This window comes from Ochotona princeps, chromosome 16 (genome assembly GCF_030435755.1).
Source record: "Ochotona princeps isolate mOchPri1 chromosome 16, mOchPri1.hap1, whole genome shotgun sequence".
In the NCBI taxonomy this organism is placed as follows: Eukaryota; Metazoa; Chordata; class Mammalia; order Lagomorpha; family Ochotonidae; genus Ochotona; species Ochotona princeps.
In genome coordinates this window covers 2,809,342-2,831,623 of record NC_080847.1, presented here as the reverse complement: position 1 = coordinate 2,831,623, position 22,282 = coordinate 2,809,342, and the positions used below count along the sequence as shown (strand labels likewise).

General features: G+C 52.1%; 1 protein-coding gene across 1 annotated transcript in view; it reads left to right on the top strand.

Annotated features, from left to right (window-relative positions):
* CDH13 (cadherin 13) overlaps positions 1 to 22,282 on the top strand; it is an 853,721-nt gene that overhangs the window by 811,178 nt on the left and 20,261 nt on the right. The window contains exon 12 of the mRNA XM_058674822.1: positions 14,583 to 14,725. Coding sequence (XP_058530805.1) covers positions 14,583 to 14,725 — 143 coding nt within the window. The remainder of the gene's footprint in view (positions 1 to 14,582; positions 14,726 to 22,282) is intronic.

The window sequence follows — 22,282 nt, the reverse complement described above, 5'->3', positions numbered from 1 at the left end:
TTTGCACAGAAGGCTCAGAGATGTCTGACACCCCCACATACACCTGGCCCCAGTCCCTCATTGGCATAGCACCCCTCCCCTGGTCATCAACATCCCCCAAGGCTGTCTCTGCCACCCTGAGGAGCCTCAGCAGCACAGCATTGGCACCAGAGCTCACCCTGTGGGTTGCTGCTGGTGTGGGGTGCTCTGGGATCCCCCACTGTACCATCCATGGAGTTGTCTCATGGCCCCCCCATCTTCCATATGTCCCGAGCTCTCCCCAACCCCAACCACCAACATCGGCTATCTCTCCTCCCCTGGCCTCTTTGGTGACTGTTGACTTGGGTGCGCACAACTTCACTGTCCACAGAGTCTCTCCAAATGGAAAAAATGCTTGGGCATTCACCACATTGTCAGGCTGCTTTCACTGCCTGTAAAACTACAAAACACACACATCAATCCAGGGTGGCTCCGTCCACTGGACAGGCACAGCTTCCCTGGACCAACTCTCTGTGATGACGTGAGAGGCAGCCAACTCTGGGGACCAGAAGTGGACGTTAGAGTCTCAGGATTTACAGCCCCCTGTCAGTAAGGCATTGACTTCAGCATGCCTCTGTGACACCAGCATCTCATCCAGGCATTGGTTCAAGTCTCAGCTGCTCCACTTACAATCCAGCTCCCCTGCTAATGCCCCTGTGAAGGCAACAGAAGGCAGTCCAAGTGCTTGACCCTCCCCCATCTGTGTGGGAGAGCCAGGTGGAGCTCCAGGCTCCTGACTGCAGCCTGGCGCGGCTGCTATGGCTCTGGGGGGGAGTGATCCAGAAGATATTCCTCTTTCTTTCAAATAAATGTTTCAGAAGTTATAAGAAAAAAAGAGAAGAGAAGTGAAGCAGCTAAGTCAGGAAGGGCAGTGAATGGAGGCCCCAGAGGGAACCTGCTTTGCAGAGTAGAAGAACCGTGTGAGGAAGAAGAGGCTGCACTGCACAGCCAGGCCAGGGACCTGGACCCAGCTCTCAGCTGGGCAGGCAACCCTGGATGCAAGGAGCACTGTGGACAGACCTCAAGGGCTCTGGGACGCCTGAGCCTGTTAGGCAGCAAGGGGAGGACTTGGCTGGGACACGGTGGGAGCTGGCTCATTGTGACCCTGCTCTGGCCACATGTTATCTCTGAGCCTCAGTGTTCACATCCTGGAGACCAGGAGCATCCCAGCCCCGAACCGAGGTGGTTGCAATTACATACAATACCGATGCCCTCCACACCCAGGCCAGCAACACACCAAGGTGATTTTAGGGACAGTAGGGCACACCAACTCGAAAGGCTGGATGTCGCTCTCTCCTGCTGAGGCCGCGTCCAATAACTTAAGAAAGCTGCTTGAACATGGCCACAGCAAATGCAGCTCAACTCCAGAGTACCAGGTGTGAGATCTTGGCCCGTGGCAGAACCCACATGGACCTGGGGCCAGCCCCAGCAGATAGGACCAGGTCATGGCAGCCTGTCCAGGCCCTGTGGCCCCTCCTTCCAGCGCTGAGCTCCTCAGAAACTGGGAGCTAGAGGGAAGAGGGGCTCTCAACGGCATCTCATTAAAAAGTCTGACAAATGAAGAGTTCTGTGTGGGAACTCGTGGGCATAAGAGTCCCCTATTTGCATGCAGCGGCGATGGATTGAATCATCAGCTTGATTTTGCTACCCCGTGGTCCCACCGAGGAAAGCCAAGTTCCTAAATCACATCCCTGACAGGTGCCGTATTTCTGAGCCCAGAGCCAAGCTTTGACCTTCGAGATTCAGCGTAACTGGAGTTGGGTGACATGCATAATAAAGGAACTCCACAGAGCATTTTTAAAATACGGGAAAAAAAACTGCCATTAAATAGAGGTGTCACTCAGAGGCCAGCTCCCCGAGCCAGAGCCTTGCGTCCAGTACCTGCCTGCCACACAGATGCTGCGAGCAGTGTGATGAAGGATTGGGAAGCACCTGGGCTGGGAGGCCTGCTGTGCCCCGAGGACCACACTCGCCATGTGGTGTCCACATAGTCTTCCTGCAGGCACGTTTTCAGCATCTGCTCTTCGCAGGCATCTCTAGAGATGGGGTCGAGGCTGAGTCCTCGAGGCCGGAACAGTGCCACATCTTGGCACAGACCTGAACCAGCCCACTCACTCACCTGCTCGGCACCACCTCATCCCAACCTGGAAGAAAGAACATGGCATATGTTTGGCTGGTGGTTCGGTGCTGACTCCAGATGAGAAGCAGCCCAGGGAATTCTCAAGTGAAGGCCATTGTTGCCCCGGCCACTGCCATCAGGATTTTAAGCCATGAAGGTCACAGCACGCAATGGCCCAAGCCGTCAAGCAGGAGGCGGGGCGCAGTTTTATTGACCAGCTTCTAATGAGGGTTGGAAAGCACTCGTTTTCCAGAGCAGCGAATCAGGTTGTGCTCATTCCCCAGCCGTCATCGGAGCGAGCCGGAAGCTGCCTCTCCCTGTGCTGTCAGCTGTCCAAGCCCGTCAGAATACAGAGCAGGGCGCTTGGGCCATCCGTCAGCTCTTTGGGAACTGACAAATGGATCCGACACCCATCCTGCACTCGCGTTGTCTCCTGGGGCATAAATCCACTTCTCATGATCTTCCTTGTAGAAAATGAAGCCCTGAAGTCAGGGTGAGCAGGGCGGCCGCCGCACGGGCCTGCCTATTTATTCTTCTTGCCTTTAATAACTCCCTTCTCCCTCTCTACACTCAACATTTGCATCATAAAATGTTACATGTCACGTAGGAAAAACGACCGGGACTGTGGCTTGAATCTGCCCACCAGGGGTCATTTCATAACTTTTTCACTCATCCATGAAGAGCAAGTGCTTTGGTAAAGACTGTCATAATTTATTAGAGTTAGGAGGAAACTTAGAAGCCGCTGTTTCAAGTGTCTGCTGTTTCTTAGCGTGGGAGGAGCCAAAGGAAGGCACTGAAGGTCAGAGGTCAAGTTGCATCAGAACCAGGGCCTCTGGTAGAGGTTTGGGTCCGTCTGTCCACTCATCCCCCGGGATCTGGGCCCTTCCGTGGCGGTTGCTGTAACTAGAAATACAGATCCCACTAAGTGCAGTCAGCATTCGCCAAGCAAGCAAGCAAAACCAAACAAACAAACAAACAACAAAAAACCAGAGGGAAAATCGAGATGTCTCTGCCAGTTTTTTGACCCTCTACAAGTCAGTAATAGAACATTCTGCAGACCGCAATAGGAATGGCACTTGGCTTTGGGGTTTGTTTGGTTTTGCTTTTGCAACCTTCGTGGCGCTGCAACTGGCATGCATTTGGGTGCCCTCAAAGGCCAGTGGGCTGAAGGCATGGTTCCCATATCTTTTGTGAGCAGCAGAACCAGGAAGCTGGAAACCTGAACCCTCCCAACCCCTCCATGGTGCCTTTGAGAAGTGCCAAGATTGGGGCAGGTTGTTCAGGTGGGTGCCAGTGATGAAACTGACAGACAGGGGGTAGGCAGACAGAGCCTACCCCCTTGCCATGTGATGCGCTGCTGTGCCTTGGGGCTGTCCCAAGAAGGACACTGGCTCAAGGTGCCGAACAGGTGCCCCCAAAAACGTGAGCTGCTTCCTGCTGCAGGAGCTTATCTTGGACATTTCACATGGCAGTGAAACCAAGAACACAGAGTGTCCGTGAAGGTATTGTTCTTTCTGTATAGTTTATTGGTGCGGGGGAGGAATGGGAATTTTTTATCTATTTGAAAGTCGGAGAGAGAGATACCATTCTCTGGTTCACTCCCCAAGTGGCTGCAATGACCAGCGTTGAACCAGGCCACAACCAGGAGCCCGCTCCAGGTCACTTATGGTTGTCAGGGGTCCAAGCACTCAGGACGACCTCCACTGCTTTCTCAGGCACACGGACAGGGAGCTAGATGGGAACTGGAGCAGCCGGGACTCAAACCAGTTCCCACGTGGGATGCCAGAATCCAGACTGCTGTTTTACCTACCCTACTCCAGCACTGACCCCAAAGCTGCCTTTCTCATGTAGAACAACTTTATGAAGCTAGAGCTCACTCATTTGTCAGTGTGTTCCCACGGTAGTGCTTCCAGGACCATGGTTCATTTTAGAACATTGTCACCCCTCCAGCAGAATGTCCTGCGTCTTGCCCATCACTCCACTGCCACTGCCCTTGGCACATGCACCTGTAGGGAGAGAGAGAGGACACAAGAGCCCCCAGTGCATCCTCACCTACGCTCACCTCACCAAGTCACAGCCCACTCTAATGACCTCATCCAACCTTACCTGCTTCCGGGGCAGGGGGTGCCTGCCACAGCAGCTGCACTAGGGAGTAAACGGGGAGTGAGAGGAACATTGGTCCACAGGGGGTAAATGAACGTGTCCCCAATGTGCATGTGGGTGTCCCCTCTGTGGTGTCCCACGTCACCTTTCATGTCCGTGCTGTGTGTATCTGCACACACATGCATGCTCTGTCTCCCTGGCGTTTATACCCAAATGCCATCTGTGACAGCAGCACTGCACAGAGGAGAGAAAGGGCTGATTGTTCTAGGAGGGAAGTGAACACGCAGATATCTATATACTCTATATAATATATATAGAGAGACAGATATATCTATATGTGTGTCTTTGTAATAATAGCCTTTTATTGCTGGAGGAAAAAATAGCATCTTGTTGCAGAATAAATACAGGCTTATGGCAGAAATTCTAGAAATTCTAGAAATTCAAATGACCAAAAGCAAGGTGTCAACACCAGCAGCTGGTGCAGCTCCTCTGTAAGCCCTGGGCGAGGCGGCCTTGCCGCTGTACATGTAGTTGCTGGAGCTGGACTAGGCTGTCACGTGCAAGCAATGTGGCCTAGGGGACATCACCTAGCCCTCCTGCTTTTCCAGTCCCGCGTCCATGTGGTGGGGCAACAATCCCAGACTCGTGGAGATAAAAGAGGCTAATCCACATCCAGCACTTAGTTCCAAGCACAAAGCAAGCATGCAGTAACTGCAGCCACGGTTTTGTTTTTTGGTGTCGTCATTGTCATCATGGTCGGTACCACAACTGCCACAAGGATCCCCTACCGGTGTTCTCGCAGGCAGGCAGCCGTTGCAAGTGGGTCTGGGATTATTATTCTACCCTGTGAATAAGAAGCAGTGGCAGGTGGGGCGTGGCGTGGGGAAGGCTTGTAAGCTGACCTAGTGACAGGTCAGTTGCTGACATGGTAGGCCGCAGGCAAGTCCTGTGCTTGCCTGCGGGTCCCCCTGGGCTTGGGCACAACGCAGGGGGGAGCTCAGCCTCAATCTTCACTGTAGCTGTCTTGGTGTCACCTCTGTCACACTGCGCTCTATACACTCGCTGCTCACTGCTGCCTGGAAAGTGTCACGTTCTTTTTCTCTAGGATTGAATGTGGTTACTGTTCAGTATTTGTGCTGCATGGTTTTGAGTGCGCCTTTATCCCAGTCCCTTCTCTGGGGGTCTGGTGTGCAGGGTCAGTTCTAAGAAGCCTCAGAGAGGGGGCATGCCATCTGACCACACTAGCCTAGCTCTCGTCACTTTTGCACAGTGTGCCCTTTAATTGTCCCTTCCAATTGTTAGAGGAGGATTTGGGGAATCAATTTGAGATGATTTCCATACATTCTCCCTGGAATGTCACTAGGAGGTGACAGGCTTGCAGGAAGCTAAGCGGACCCTTCCTTTCGATCACAGCGGAATGAGAAGGCGACAGAGGTGCTTGGTGATGTTCCTGTAAGGGACGAACCCACGAGATGAGTACCAAGAATTTCCTGGATCCTTTCTGGCCAGCAGAAAGCTGGGGCAGAAGCCAAAAGCTGACACCAGGCTATATGGTCAGCAGAGGCTGGAAGGTTTTCATGGTTGGAGGGCTCAGTCCCCGGAGGCCCTAAAAGGGAAAATCCTAAAAGTTCCCTTCAGTGTAGACTGGAGGACCTGGAAACCCAGAAGGATCTCGTGTGTGCTGGGGCCTGCCTGGAGCCCTTGTCTGTGAGGACAGCGTAGCTTACCACCCTTGTCCTAGCAGATGGCGTTCCTGAAGGGGAAGATGCACTGTGCTCCTCACTGCAAGCTGGGAGCACAACACCCCTGCCCGAACCAGAGACAGCAAACGCAGCCACTTCCCACGGACCACGTCTCGCTTGCCCTCGCCCAGCCCTGCAGTTCCCGGAGACAGCAGCCTGGGCCAGTCCTGCTGGTGGCTCTTCCATGTGCTCCTCACACATTGACCTGGCTGCCCACTCCCTCACTCATTCTACTCACCCATCATGGGCCTGGGCCTTAGAGGGGACACAGCCCCGACCCCAGGATGGCCCATCTCACAGGAGAGTCACCATGCCAGTCAGATGGCAGAGAGTCCCAGGCACAGAGAAGGGTCCCGAGCACAGCTGGGCTGTCTGAATTTGGCACAGGGGACCGGGCATGCTTGACACTAGCGTTCTATATGGGCACCAGCTCGAGTCCCGGCTGCTCCATTTCCAATCCAGCTGCCTGCCAATGCACTTGGGAATGCAGCAAAGATGGCCCAAGTGCCCGGGCCCCTGTACCTATGTGGGAGGCCCAGAGGTAACTCCTGGTTCTTGGCTTCAGCCTGGCACAGTTACTGGGGAGTAGACCAGCAGATAGAAGATTCTCTCTCTCTCTCTCTCTCTGGCTTTCCTGACCAGGTAGTCACAGGACTAAGCAAATAACTGGATATGAGAGCTTCTAGAGAAGCCAGGGGCTCATGTCCACAGCATCGTGAAAGGGATGCTCAGACAGCGAGCTGTCCTTTTGGGACCTGTGTATGTTTGCGTCCTCAGCTCTAGGAGCCGAGAAAAGTAGGATGAGCCTTCCGCACATGCATGAAAGGGGCTCATGGCCAGTGTCCTCAGGCCAAAGGTCAGGGATGCCACTACTGGCTTGAACTGAATCCCAAGTCATCCACTTCTCTGCTGAGGGTGGTGTCGGGGGCTCAGAAGAAGCGGCTGGACCAGGACAGGTGGATCTGGGCAGGTTAGCCTGGCTGGCTCTGTAGTAAGTGAACCTGCCGGTGGTGGTCGTGATGACGGTGATCACCGAAACTGCAGCTTTAAAGAAATTCCTGCGCACTCTCCCGATGCGCTCGCCTCCCCACAGTCAGCGAGTGTGTTCCCAGGGCTCAGCTGACTGACAACAGGCTGCACACTTAGTCACTGTGTGCTGGTCTCCGCCCTCCTGACCTTGTTGGATTTGCAGCTTTACACACTGAATCTGTTTGTCTCCGTTTCTCTGTATTTCTTTGCTATCGGTTTAGCCTCAGACAGTAATTAAGTGACCCCTTAAAAAAGCTCCTAAAGCATTGCCTCTTCTTTATAATGTGTGGGTGTAAACAGTGGGGAGGATGGGGGAGGCGATCCGGTTGCATTCCCTGAAATAAATGTGCACCATGGAGATGAAGCCCCACTAGAAAAACCCCCAGAAAGCACAGGGCCACGGCAGTCAGTGAGGCGGTACAGCAGCTGGTGGGAGAGACCTTAGGTAAATTCTAAACTTGGATTAACAGCCTCAAACCAGGGGCCTAGCACCACCTTTGCAAATATGCCTACCCAGAACAGGTGGCAACAGGGTTTGCAGAGAGACTGCGAATGATCCTGGCAGGGAGCCAGTGCCCAGCAAGGGCCAGGTCCTTGTCTGAGCCTCCCTGGCTGGGAGACTGGGAGGCTCAGTGCCAGGAGTTTCTTCTGGATCTCTTATGTGGGTGCAGGGTCCCAAGGCTTTGGGCTCTCCTCTAGTTTTGCCTGGCCATGAGCAGGGAGCTGGATGGGAAGTAACCAAGACACGAACTGACACCCGTATGGGATCCTGGCATGTGCAAGGGGAGGATTAGGCAATTGAGCCATGGTGCCTGGCCCTGCATTGCTTCTTAATGATTGAATATGCGGCTGTTTACTAACTTACAAAGATATCTGCATAGAGCAGGTGCCTAGGGAAGACTTGTTCCTAGCCGCCTGCCCGTGCCTCACACCTCCTCCTCCCAAGTAGGTTCCCAAGGACCTGGGGGTGACCTGCCTCCTCCCTCGTCTGTGTGACTTTACTCATTCCATCCCTCCCTTTTGCAGCAGGTGGCACACACACTGTCTGACATCTTGCTTTCTGCGCCTACTCCATCCTGGCATCTAGAACAGCTTTCCATCCAGTTCAGGGACTGTGTCCTCACTGGGTTCTTTTTAGGTACGTGCCCTGTGCTATTTGGACCACCCCCACCCCCAGTTGGAAGTAATGTGTGAGTTTGTGGGTTTTTTCACAGGCCTTGGCTGCTAAAGATGACACAGGTGTCATTTCCTGATATAAGCAGTTCGATCTATTGGCTAGAGCACCCAATTTGGCACTGTGGAGTCGAGGGTTAGATATACTCTGGTTGGAGGTGGCCATTTCTCTCCCTCGTTGGTTAGTGACCAGCTTGTTCCAGCCACTGAAGGCAGCGCCTTGGATCATCATGACAGCTCCCAGAGGCACCCGCGCCCTCTAATATCCAGGCCCCGCTTGTATGGTCCTCAGGTGACAGAGAGGAGCTTGTGGGTGTAACGCTGGTGAGGGCCCCTGAGGTGGGGGACATGCCCTGGGTGCTCGGGCAGGCACGATCTCATCACACAGAGTACCTCCTCTTAGCAGCTGTGGTGGGCCTGAGAGGGACTGGCTCGGCTCCAGAGGTGGGCGAGGCGGCCGGAAGCCAGGGAGGGCAGCCCTGCCAGAAGCTGGAGGAGGCGATGAGAGGGGCTGTGCAAGAGGAACACAGCCCTGTTGGCAAGGCTCGTGCCCTCCACACGCCTCGGAGAGCAGCTTGGTGACTTGGGGGCCATGTGCAGGTGGCCGGCCATTCTTTAGAGCAGCCTAGCAAACTAGCACGGGGCTTCCCCGTCATCGCTGCTGGGACTGGGATTCCAAACTTGAATTTTCCTCAGCTGATAAGTCAAGAAAAAAATAAATAGGTGGTGCTCAGCTATAGCTTTAACCTCAGATTGTCTTCCCAGGAGTGAGGCTGAATGCCCTTGTGAACATCTTGGGACCAGCGTTATCCATCTTCTCATTACTGTGAAGTGTCTGCTCATTTCCTTTGCTGCAGTAACCCTTTGTTGTTGATGTTGCAAATATCCCTTCCCCCACCTACTTTATTTCCTTGTAGAACTTGTGTTCAAAGTTTTTATTGAATTCATCTTCAACTAAGTTTTGGGAGAGGATCAGAGAGCAATCCAACTAATTTTTTTTCCATAGAAAATGAGTCAGCACAATTTATTGAATGATCTCGCCTTTTAAAGCCACCCAACAAGCCATCTCCACCCACTGGCACATCTCCATACATATATGTGCACATGCGTGGTCTATGCAGAGCTGTGTATCTGCCCACGGCATGACAAGGAGCACTCCACACGCACTGCAGAGATCTGACTGTGCCGCTCCTCCAGGGCTCCGCTCAGCCCTCCCCCCAGCAGTCACTGCTCACCCCTGCAGTGTGGGTCCCTCCTGTCACAGAAGCAGTAGGACCTCCAGAGGCCACAGAGGGGACTTCCCAGACCTTCAATCTCTTCCAGTCCCACCAACACCAGAGCCGCCTGGCGGCAAAGACCAGAGGACCTTGCAGGGTAGCATCTGGCCTGCTGGAGGAGGGCTATGCCTGGGCAGCCTGCATCCCAGGGCAGTATGGGGGCCCGCCACCTGCTCCCCACTGTGTATGACATACATCCGGTCCAGCAGCCCGCCCTGCATCCCCCAGCGCTGACACCCAGGAGGCCAAGTCTTGGTGAGCTCTTGGGCAGTGTCTGAGAAACCACATTACAGACTTAAATGAGCTTGGTTTTTAATTTGATTTTTTCCCCCTGCAACAAGCAAAGTTCACATTACAGATAAATTGCCTGGAAATTCCAATTTCATAAAGCATATGCATTTTGCAAGCCTAGAAGCACAGAAAACATCTTGCACGCTGGAGTTTTTGACACTGAAAGGTTTATTAAAAAAAGACAGCTTTGAAGATGTCGGAAATCTGCATAGCTTGTCTTGCCAATGGGTCAAAAAGACTGATGGCACCGTAGTGGCCCAGAACCAGGAAATGGAACAGGGGCCTGTTCCTGGTCCTGAGCTGCACCCCTTCCGCCTCCACTCCCGCAGGCAGAGAATATTGCACCTGCTACCGAGTGCCTGCCCCCACACGTGCGTCGGATGCCGTGGGCAGAGTGTGAGCAGTGCCAGAGGTGTGGGGGTGGCTCACAGACAGATGGTCCCCCTGCTTCCCTCTGCCATGGTTGCAATGCTGAATAGGAGCAGCAAGCTGGATACAGGGTCAGCCATAACACACAGACAGCTGTGAGGCTTCTGCGCGAACAGACAGCAAATAAAACAAATAAATAGGGGCTACCACCATGGCATAGTAAGCTAAGCCTCTGACTGTGCCGCTGGAATCCCATATGGGCACCAGTTCGAGTCCCGGCTGCTCAACTCCTTTAAAAAAAAAAGATTAATTTATTTTTATTGGAAAGGCAGATATACAGAGAGAAGGTGTCACGACTGATCAAACACAGAGCAATAGATGCTTAACGGAGAAGTAATTTCGTTAACTTACACTTCCAGGATGATATGCTGTAAGAATACACAGCCTTTTGTACCCCAACAGAATGCCAGGTGTCCTACAAAGCTTTCATTAATCTTTATGTAAAGCTAGCAGTTCTTAGAGTAGTTTTTCTTATGCTAAAACTAAAAAAAGCGTAAGAAAGAAGACATTAGCAGGGAGTTTGGGTATGCTTTGATCCATTACTTTCAAGAATTACTTACAAGAAGAAAAATTAGCAGCTAGGCTAGGGCTGCTTCTGTTATTTATAACCAGATACAGGCAGGAGGGCGCACCCGCGCTCAGTCTGCTGCTTGGTGTTCCAACGTCAGTCACAAGCCCAGGTGTTGCTGGCTCGTGACAGGCTTCCTTGTCCACCGATGCGCTCAGCTCCTTCAAGAAGGAGTTACAGAGAGAAAGATCTGTCCGCTGTTCCCTATCCAAGTAGCCACTATGACTGTAGCTAAACTGATCCAAAACCAGGAGCCAGGAGCCTCCTCCTGGTCTCCCACACAGGTGCAGGTCCCAAGGCCTTGGGCCGTCCTTTATGGCTTTCCCAGGCCACAAGCGGAGCTGGATTGAAAGTGGGGTAGCCAAGACACAAACCAGCGCCCACATGGGATCCCAGGTGGTGCGCAAGGCAAGAATTTAGCCACTAGGCTATTGCACCAGGCTCACAGCTACACAACTTCTAATCCAGCTCCTTGATTCTAACCTGGGAAAGCAGCAGAGAATGGCTCAGGTCCTTGGGCCCCTGCATGGGAGACCTGGAAGAAGCTCAGCTTTGCCTTTGTGGCGGTTTGGGGAATGAATCAGCAGATGGAAGCACTCTCGCTCTCCTCCCGCCCTGCCCCGTAACTCTGCCTTTCAAATATAAATAAATAATGAATGAATAAATAGGGGAAGCTATGGTAAGAAGTCCTGGGAGAATGCAGTAAGTCCGGTATAGGCACCTCATTGTCTTTAAGGATTAAAAAAGGGATCCTACACTGGCCTCTAAGCCAGCCCGAGTCCTGGCTCTCACGGTACCCTTCGAGGGATGCTTCGGGGCTCCCAGCTCTGAGCAGCTCTGAGAATGCCCCCTTTGCAAGAGAGCAGTGTGAAGTGTTCTGTGAAAGTGTAGCAGCGTCAGATCAGGGAAGGGTGACGGGAGGAGACGCAGCACTGCTTGCATGCCTCGCAAGAAGCTGGAGTGTTTAATTCTGTTTTTATTGATGCTCTAAATGGAACCGAGTAATCAGGGAATAAAATACGGTCCATTTAAAATTCCCATTATTTCAAACATATTGAGCCACCACAAATCACTTCTGGATCAGCTTGTTTTCTAAAAAGATGGGAAACAGACGTCACCTTTCATCATCATTTCCATTCTTGTCATCATTCCAACCGCAAGAGGACAGATACCACTGATGCTGAGGGGGTGCCCACCCCCAAGGCCAGGCACCCCGCTCGGGCCTGGGGGTCCGGAAGGGAGAGCTCATGCCCAGTGTTAGGCCTGAGAGGCCGACCACATGCCAGTAAAGTCCTGAAACCATCACACTGGCCTTGAATCCCACCTCCACGCCTCTCAGCTGGACAGCTCTGGGCAAGGTGCTAAGGCGCTGATTCTTGTTCATCTCGGATTTCTAACATCTGCAAAGCTGCCTTCAGGCAAACCCCAAAACCGAACAATGCAGTGCCCACGTGGTGTTGGCCACAGGCCAGTAGGGTGGACCACCTTGCCTGCCTTCACCAGCTTTGCCTCTCCTGACGCAGGGAGCTTAGAGCTGGATGACGGGGATACAGCAGGGGCTCTTAGATGCTGTAGCAGACACCAGGGCCAGCAGAGGGAGTCCCACAGGGTGACCCGGTGGGTTCATTGGAGCCAAGGCTTGAAACCCGATCAGTTTGCCTGGTAGGAGTGTGAATTGATATTTAAACAACAGGCAGGCATTTTTAAAGCAGGTATTCCTGTAACATCTCTTCCATTTTTTAAAAAAAAGTTCTGGGATGAGGAGTAAGACCTGGAGGGGCGAAGGGATACCCCCAGCCAGCCTCCTAGGTGCTCCATGTGTCCCAGGTGCCAGCGTAGCTATGGAGCACGGTCCCCAGGCACTGCACCAAGTCCAGTGTGGGTCACTGGCCTCTTGGCCACACAGAGGCACCAACACTCCCCTGGCTTTCCCCTGCCGGCGGCATGGCTCCCAGGGCCCTGCACCAAATGTTGGCCTCATGTTTCCCTCAAAGTCCCCCTTGAGGTACCTCAAATTACCCACCACTCACAGACCAGGCGAGAGAGACTCTGAGAGGCACCATGCCAGGGCCACACAGCTCCAGGCTAGAGCTGACATCGGACCCACCATGGGCAGAGGGAAGAGGCAACACAGAGGTTAAGTGCAGGGCTCTGAGCTGCTGGCCAGGGGCTGTCCCCACTCAGCCCTGCCCCGCATGGGCCAGCAGTGTCAAACCACCTGGGTCTACAACCTGACCCTGCAACCCAAGCAGCTGTGGGGTCTGAGGCTCAGGCTCTTTCTCTCTAAGTGAAGATATTTTGCCCACCATAAAAACTTAGCGGTGCTACTCTGCCGGCTGGGTGGTCTGGCTCCCTGTCCACAATTCCAGAGGCTGAAGTTCCGACAGCAGTCTCATCAGCTGCACATCCAGGGGTCTGCATGACCCCAGTCATGCTGAAGGCGGGAAGACCCTTCCTGCCACGCCAGTTCCCAGTGGCTCGGCTTGCCTTGGCTTCTGGCCGCCTCCCTGCAGCCTCTGCTGCCAGGCCTTGTGGTTCCCCTTCTGCACACATCTCAGCTCTCCTTTAGCCTCCTCCTCACACAAAAAGCTAGGGTGCTTGTACCCATATCCCAGGTGAGACAGAATATTCTGCCCTTGGCAAACCAGAGCTGCAAAGCCCTTGTGACACAAGAAACCCGGGGCCCCAGGGGTAGGACATGGGTGTCTTTGCCCCTCCCAGCTCTTCACTTGCACCCTGACAATGCTGTTGCTGAAATCCATTTGTCATCACCCTTAGCACCACAGACGACCATCCAAGACTGGGATGGCTGACCTCAGGCATCTCTCTCCAGGACTGACAGCCTATCAGGTCTCTCCGTGGGGCTGAATTTCACAGATGAGCAGGAAGTGGCAGACACCCCAGCCGGCATCTTTCTGGCTGAAGAATGCAAATGGCTCATTATCACTCAAGCCACACAGTTAAAAAAAAATTAACTTATGCTCTGTTTTAGTTTCTCTGACACATAAGTCTTTCATTTCTAATTTTATGCATCATGTCGCTTGAACTTCTTACAAGGAGCACGTATTGCTTTTGCAGCAGCCTCAAAAGACGCATAACATGTTCAGATTCTCTGATAATTTCCTGTTACCCAAAACCCAAACGCCCTGACAAAGGTTCTTTGGGGTCTGATCTCATCCATTTCCCCGAAAGAGACCACGTTGTTGCCCACCTTCCGGTTCCCAAGAATCGCTGCGCTGACCCTCCATCTACTGAGTGCTGTGTTGGTGCTGAGCCGTGTTCTGAGTGTGCAGGCACAGCTGTGAACAGCCTCTCCTTCGCATCACTCCCTGTTCCTCACACACCTGTCCTCTCATCCTGTGCCAGCACTCCGCCTGTTCATCCGGCCATGCTTCAGACAATGAACCCCCTGTGGGACCCCAAGAAGCAGCCCCCGTTGGAAGCAGAGCAGTCTTCCGGCCTGTGTGCATGTGCACTCCTCTTGCCTGCCACGAGCAAGATGCATCCGGGCTGTGAAAGCCATGAGCCTGACTCTGGCTCTGGAACTGTGAGCTCCCTCTGCCTGTCGGAGATCTGGGAGGACAAGAGCCTCTCTCTCACAGGCAGGGTGTGAGGAATGAGGAAGCATGTCTACAAAGTGCTTAGCTCAGGGAGGGCCCAAGGAAACCGTTTGTCATCACGAATGAGCCACTGCAACAGAGACAAGGTTTTTGGATTTGTGTGAAGCATGAACCTGCACCTGGCGTAGGAGCCTGTGCCCCTTAGCCAGTAAGTATTTTCTGAATCTAATTTCAATGTGAAATGACCGTGTTTGGGATTTTCCTCCCCACCAGGTATTCTGTTTACAAGGACCCAGCAGGCTGGCTGAACATCAACCCCAGCAACGGCACCGTTGACACCACAGCTGTGCTGGACCGTGAATCGCCATTCGTCCACAACAGCGTGTACACTGCCCTCTTCCTAGCTGTCGACAGTGGTGAGTAATGCAGAAAAGACCAGCAGGGACCTGCTTCTCTGTTCTGAATCTTATGTGTACCTGCTTATTCCCTCTTCCTCTCATTGCTTTGGATACACCGGAGTGTTGGGAAGCAAGTGTTCAAACACATACTTGTGGAGTCAGGGGTCTGAACACTGAGCTCATGGTGTCCCGGCTCAGACAGGGGCTGAGGTCGGTCCTGCAACCACACACTCATTTGCAGAAGGACTCCTTTGATGTAATCCAGGTTACAGAGGATGCCTCTGATCCCAACAATCGAATTGTTTCCCTGACTTTTATCCCATTTGGATATGCAGCCATGGAAAAGACGAGGCGCACTCAGCTAGAGCTGTCGTCACAAGGGCAAGGCAATTGCTGTTCATTCCAAACACCCTTGGGCCCAACCCCACTCCAGATGCCGGGGACACCTTAGCAGACAAAGCAAAACCTTTTGTTGGGAGCTGATGTCCACAGGGAGACCGAGTGTCAAAGGACCACTTTCTGCTCCCTGCAGACCAGACTCTAGGGCCAATGGCAGAACTAGGGAATCCGTGCTAAGCCCATATGGGGATTCAGGCAAGACAGCAGCCTGGACCAGGAGCAGGAGATGGGCCCTGGGAACAGGGCCAGAATCTGGATGCAGAGCTGGCAGGACCTGGCATTACCTGGGACAGGGGTTTGGGACACTTTAAGCTGAGACATTTATTGGATCATTTGCATAAAAAGTTTTATCCTTCGTGTTGTCCCTGAGAGCCAGATGTTCCAATTTGAGGACTTCGGTTTGAGTCCTTAAAGATCAAAGTGAAATGTTCAGGGTTCTTTGTAGGTGCCCATCTCTCTACTCAGCAAACAAGGGGCATTTGGCATCCTTGGGCTCAGTCACTGTACGCTGGGGATGCCCACAGCCCAAGGGGGAGGATTCACGTCTGAGAAAGAAGCAGAAGGCAAAGGGGGCATCACCACGAGGTCCACTTTCAAGTGCAGCTCTGAAAGATGGGCAGAATGTGGCAGGGCCATGTGGCACAGATCCCCAGGTGGGCCACACACATGTGGCAGGGCCATGTGGCACAGGTCCCCAGGTGGGCCACGCACATGTGGCAGGGCCATGTGGCACAGGTCCCCAGGTGGGCCACGCACATGTGGCAGGGCCATGTGGCACAGGTCCCCAGGTGGGCCACGCACATGTGGCTGGGTCACGAGGCACAGGTCCCCAGGTGGGCCACGCACATGTGGCAGAGCCATGTGGCACAGGTCCCCAGGTGGGCCACGCACATGTGGCTGGGTCACGAGGCACAGGTCCCCAGGTGGGCCACGCACGTGTGGCTAGGCCATGTGGCACAGGTCCCCAGGTGGGCCACGCACATGTGGCTGGGCCATGTGGCACAGGTCCCCAGGTGGGCCACGCACATGTGTCTGGGTCACGAGGCACAGGTACCCAGGCAGAGGGCAGAGGAATTCCAACGCAGAGGGGAGGAGGAGGGATGGCAAGGGCACCAGGTGGAAACGGCAGAACAAGCAGAACAAGCCCTTTCTTCCAAGCGGAGCCATGTCCTCTTCCAGTGGAGCAGGCAACTGAAAGACGTCACATGATGAGAAGCAGCACAGACGCCTCAGCCAAGCTAGAGCGGGTGCAGTGCCTGGTCCTGGACGGCAGAGCTAAATACTACTAGTGCCTCATGTTTGGTGAGTCTTGAGTCACGTGCAGAGTGAGCAAAGCTTGGAAAAGGTCTGTATAGAGTGTCGCTGCTGTTGTTGTGTCGTCAAGCCTGGGGTTTCCCAGAGGAACGGGACACCACGGGGAGGAAAGATAAGTTGGCATTCTAGTAGAGGCCTGAAAGAACATAGGTACACGGGAGACTTTGGAAAATTGGTCAGCATTGCTGGGAATCGCCATGGGGAACTCCAGGTGTGCAGCCATGGAGCTGCCGACCCAGGGAGGCACCAGACAGGTCAGGGCTGGAATGGCTCTGGCGGTGAAGGCCCAGCACGTCTTGCAGGGCCGGGTTTACAGCAGCCACAGAGTAGAACAGGACATCCCCTCTAAACACTCCATGTGCTGGCCAAGGAGCCAGCTGGGTGAACGTCTCTCACTTGTTTCCAGGGGGAAAAAAAACCTTTGGAAAAATCCCTTTTACTGCAACATAAAAATGGATCAGGGATCACAGGAGGAGAAGTAGAGAAGCTATGGCAGAAAAAAAAAAAACTTGAGGTTAAGAGAGAAAGGGATCTGGGCATGGTGCCATAAAGTAGTAAGCTAAGCCTCAGCCCATGGCATTGGCATCCCATATGGCGCCAGTTCAAGTCCTGACTGCTCCACTTCCAATCCAGCTCCCTGTTTGTGGCCTGGGAGGGCAGTGGAAGATGGCCCAAGTGCTTAGGACCCTAAACTCATGTGGGAGACCCAGAGGAAGCTCCTGCCTCCTGGCTTCAGAATTAGTTCAGCTCTAGCCATTGCAGCTACTTAGAGAGTGAACCAGCAGATAGAAGATCTGTGTGTGTGTGTGTGTGTGTGTGTGTGTGTGTGTGTGTCCTTCCTTCAAAAACTCTGCCTTACAAATTAAAATAAAACCTTTTTTAAAAAGAGGAAAGGACCCAACCCAAGGCAGTGAAGTTAGTGTGGGTGGAACAGGCACGCATTTGGAAAACCTCCGAAGAACCACAGCAGGCGTCGTCTGCGAGCGGGGCCGGAGTCGGCCCAGGGCGGAGCCGGAAGGAAAGGTGACGCTGGGTAACATGGGAGAGGAAGAGGCAGCGCTTCACAGAGAGTGTAAGTACGCCATGAAGTAGAAAAAGATGATATTCCAGAACTCAGGAAAGACAGTGGGCTGACACGCAGGAAACTGCAGTCCCAGAGTTAATCGTGTGTGCCTGGGGTGTCAGTGCTGCAGTGAGGGCCCACGAAGAGCCTGAAGCACAGGCCCAGAAAAGGGCAATGGAGTTCAGCCATCGCCTGCAATGCTGACATCCCATGTGAATAGCAGATCATGTTCCAGCTGCTCCCCTTCCAGTCCAGCTCTCTGGATTGTGTTCTTGGTTCCCTGCCTCCCACATGCGAGTCCCAGAAGAAGCTCCTAGCTCCTGACTTTGGCGTGGCCCAACCCAGGCGATTGCACCATCTGGGGAGTAAAATGGTAGATGGAAGATCTCTGTCTCTCTACGTCTCCACTCCCTCTCTGCAACTCTGCCTTTCACGTAAATAAAGAAGTCTGAAAGATAGAAAAGAAAGAAGACTTTGCTCAGGGAGTCACCTGAGCGGAGGAGGTGGGAGCTGTCAGGACAGTGCTGAGAGCACGCAGCGGATGGCAGAGCGGGACACGTGCGTGGCCAGTGTCCATCACAGAGCAGCTGCAGAGACTGTACTCGGGGAGGACTGTCAGCCAGGAACGCCCTGGAGGGAGGCTGCAAGGGGCCCAGCCCAGGCGTCACGGTCTATGGAGTGTTTCACACAGTCACTGATCAAAAAAGAAAACTAGGCTGGCAGTGCCCTTCGGTCCTCATCAGGAACGGCAGCCCTCCCGCCGCGCATGCAGCCATCAGTCAAGCAGCATTTGAAGTGTGCGCGTCCTGTCCACAGCGTCACGGAGGACTGCAGCCCACTGTGTACAACAGAGACACAGATTCGCGTTGATTCTCCAAGTCATTTTCTTGCTTTGCTTTCTCAGCTCTTAAACTCTCTTGAAAAATCTCTGGAAGCAGCTTCCTAAAGTTCTCTCAGGTCGCCCCCTAGCTGTCTGTGGTTGAAAGCATCCCTCCCTCAGTGTGGTCAGAACTGAGTGCCACCTGCTAGCCCCAGGATTCTCCCAGCTCTCTGCAAGCTCCCAAGAGCTGTGGGCCGCCAGACTGTGCGAGCTGCTCACACTCAGTGCTCCGTGAGGAAGGTGAATCCTGCCTAGAGATAGAAGTGGCATGCTCCCCACCCTGCTCTGTATCAAAATCCATATTAAGGGCCCAGCGCCATGGCCTAGCAGCTAAAGTCCTCGCCTTGAACGCGCCGGGATCCCATATGGGCACCGGTTCTAATCCCGGCAGCTCCACTTCCCATCCAGTTCCCTGCTTGTGACCTGGGAAAGCAGTCGAGGACAGTCCAAAGCTTTGGGACCCTGCACCCACATGGGAGACCCGCAAGAAGTTCCTGGTTCCCGGCTTCGGATCAGCGCAGCACCAGCCGTTGCGGCTCACTTGGGGAGTGAATCATCAGACGGAAGATCTTCCTCTCTGTATATCTGACTTTGTAATCAAAAATAAATAAATCTTTTAAAAAATCCATATTAAATGTTCGCTAAAGGTTAATCCCACCCCACTAGGGGTGCTAAAGAGAAAGGATTAATCCTCCATAGCCCAAGAAAAAAATAAAGTTTGAAATCTACCCCCTTGTCTTACCCTGTTAATACCAACATTCCAAATCCGGGGTCACAGATGTTGCCAGAATGTCCCTAAGAATGCGGTAAATAGAGGACAGGTTGGTGCTGACTCACAGCAATGCTGTTAGGAGGGACCATCTTGAGCAAGCCAGAATTAGAGCAAAGAGAATGTTAGCTTAAAAGCCTCATTAAATGAGACTAATTTGTGTTCCAAGGCTCCTTTTTGTTGTTCACAGAGAGCTTATTTCCAGGTATTATGTTTGACCAGGAAAAAGCAAACAAACAGCACTTCTCTATTAGATCAAAGATAACAGCACCAACTGGTGTCGCAACTTTGTTTAAAGCAAGCATTTTTATTAATTTTATAGAAATTCAATTTATTTGATGGAATGAAAGATAAGGATTCTTGTCACACACACTAGGAAAGCTAAATCAACTGATTCTCTCCAAACGAAGTCAGTCAGGAATTTCCATATAGGATGCCATAAACCAGTGTGTCTCCCCACCCTGTAAAACGAGAAAGATCCGAATAAATTACAGAAAGCAGGTGATGCAAGAATTCATAATTGTAAAGTGCCAAGAAAGCTGCACAAGGAATGAGGCTTAAAGCAACATAAAAAAACAATCAGGGAAAGACTCTCCAAAGCAGGACAAATGCAATGTAACCCCTCTGGGCATTTTCTGCTTGTGGACAACAGTTAGACTTGGCCCAAGTGGCCTGGGGATGGAGGGACAGGAAGCAGAGACACGTGTAACAATCTGGAGAATCAGTGTGACTCTGGGGGAAACTTTGGGACCTCAAGTGCAAGGTCATTCTTCCCAGTATTGACAAATGCCTCTTGCAGTCCAGAGTGGGCTCTCCCTGGGCTCCCCAGGGAACAGACCTGCTGGAGGAAGTGAGCTCCCTGCAGACACGCAGACACACCCTCACTGACGACATTTGCTGGATTCTGAAGATTTACAGAGATTGCAGGAAGGGATTGACACGACCAGGCATCTTCAGGGCAGAGCCAGATCTCCTGGGACCTTTCTGGACTGATGCTCAGAGCCCTCAGAAAAGTCCTGGGAGGACTGTAGCCAGCCACTGTGAGAAACCAGGAGCTGGTTCTGGTCTGACTGGAACCCAGCTCAACCCTGACAGCTGAGAAGGCCAGCTCCCTCCTCCCTGCCTAAGGCAAGAGAGGGGATCTCACTCTCCCACGTCTTACACTCAAGTTACAATTTAACAACTTACTGATCCTGTGAAGAACTAATGACCTAGGGAGAAAACAGACCCACAAAGATCCAGAGACTTGAATTAGCACAGGAAGGTTTTACAATAACTGTAGCTGATGTTTCATGGAAACAGAATCAACATCATCCAGTTAAAGAGAATTACACCCCAGAGAGTCAGTAAGGCTAAATTAAACGGAAACTCCAGAACTGAAATATATGTGGTACTAGGAACTCTATAGGTAGATTTAAGAGCAGAACATGGGATTCATGGCAAGGAATAAGAATCTACAGAAAACACCAAGTCTGTGAGACAGAGAAAGAATAATGAAAGAGGGGGCCGAGAGCAGTGTGGCAAAGCAGAGCGGGAGCTCCAGCGACAGCAGAGTGAGCATGGGCAGAGACGTGATGTCCGGGGATGATCCAAACCCAGTCAAAATGCCTCTATCCATTCATTCAAGAAATTCAGCAAGCCAAAGCAGGATAGTTAGAATAAAAATCTGCCCCTCAAGCCATTATGGCCATAGCAATGGAAACCAAATCCAAAGAGAAAAAAGTGAAAGCCGCTTGAGAATTAAACAAAGAGAATACCTATAACAGAGTGAACAGCGTGGCCCGCAGCTCACTTCCCAGCAGAAGCAATGGGCAGTGTTTTTTATAACACATTGAAGATAGCAGCCAACCTAGCACTCTGTAAGCCTCAAATTTTTCCTTCCCAATGAAGCTGAATTTCAGACATTTGGGGGCAAAGAAATGAAGAACTGTGTGGCAAGCAGGTTCGCACTTCTTACTGCAGGGAGAATTTCAGACAGAAGGAAAGTGATCCCAGAAAGACCTGGAAATGCAAGAAGCATAAATAAAAGTAGAACAGCAACTGTGTGGTTAGTGAACAATTTTAATGACAGGAGGAGTTTAAAAAAATCGTCATAGAGTTAGAACAAATGCCAACAGCACATAGACGAGCCAGCAGTTGTCGCTAACTTGGGTCACCGGGTTCGTCGGTGTTGAAGATGTGGTTAGAGAAACGATTTGTATTAGATTGCAACTCGGGAGCAAAAACTGAAAGAGAAAGAAGGTGAAAGTAGTGAATAAATGCAAGAAGTGCTTGGTGAACCAAAAAGGAAAAGAAAGGGGGAGGAAAGAACATTTTAAACATAAGCCAAATATGAAAAGCAAAGCAATGTTGAAAGATAAGCCTGCTTTTGCCATAATTAAAGTTAAATGTAAATAAGTTAAATCATTCAAATAAGATTATTAAACTCTTTAAAAATTTCACAAACTATGTTACTTAAAACAGATATACTATAAAGAAAAGGAAGACAGAAAAAATACATCTTGATACTATTACTCCCCCCCCCCCAAAAAAATCCTATTTTATGATTTATCTGTGTATTTGAAAGTAACACAGAGAAAAGGAGAGACCGAGAGGCGAGATCTTCCATCTGCTGGTTCATTTTCCCACGATGAAGGCTTAGGACGGGCCTAGCCGGGAGCCAGGCGCTCCACCTGAGCCCTCCCGGGAGTGGCAAGGTCCCAGTCCCTGTGTCACCCTCCTCTGCTTGCCCAAGGGCATTAGCAAAAGCTGAAATGGAAATGGAACAGTCAGGACTCCAACCATTGCTCCAGGAGGGGATGCTGGCATTGCAAACAGTAGCTTAACCAAACTTGTTCTTTAAGGCAAGAGACTAACAAGAGGTAATGGGGAGGGGCACTCCACATTTATAAAGGAAGCAACCTGAAGGGAAAGATATCACACCCCACCACCCTAAATCTGCATGTGCTGTTCAAAATACACAGGGCAGAGCAAGCTAGAGGGAGGCACTGGCCACACTGGGTTAAGCTCCTGCCAAGTGCAAACAGCCCACATCGGAGCGGCAGGTTGGAATCTGCACATTGAATCCAGCTTCCTGCTAACGTTCTTGGGAGACAACAATGATGGCCCAAGTGAAGTCTCTGACACCCACCGGGGAGACATGGCTGGGGC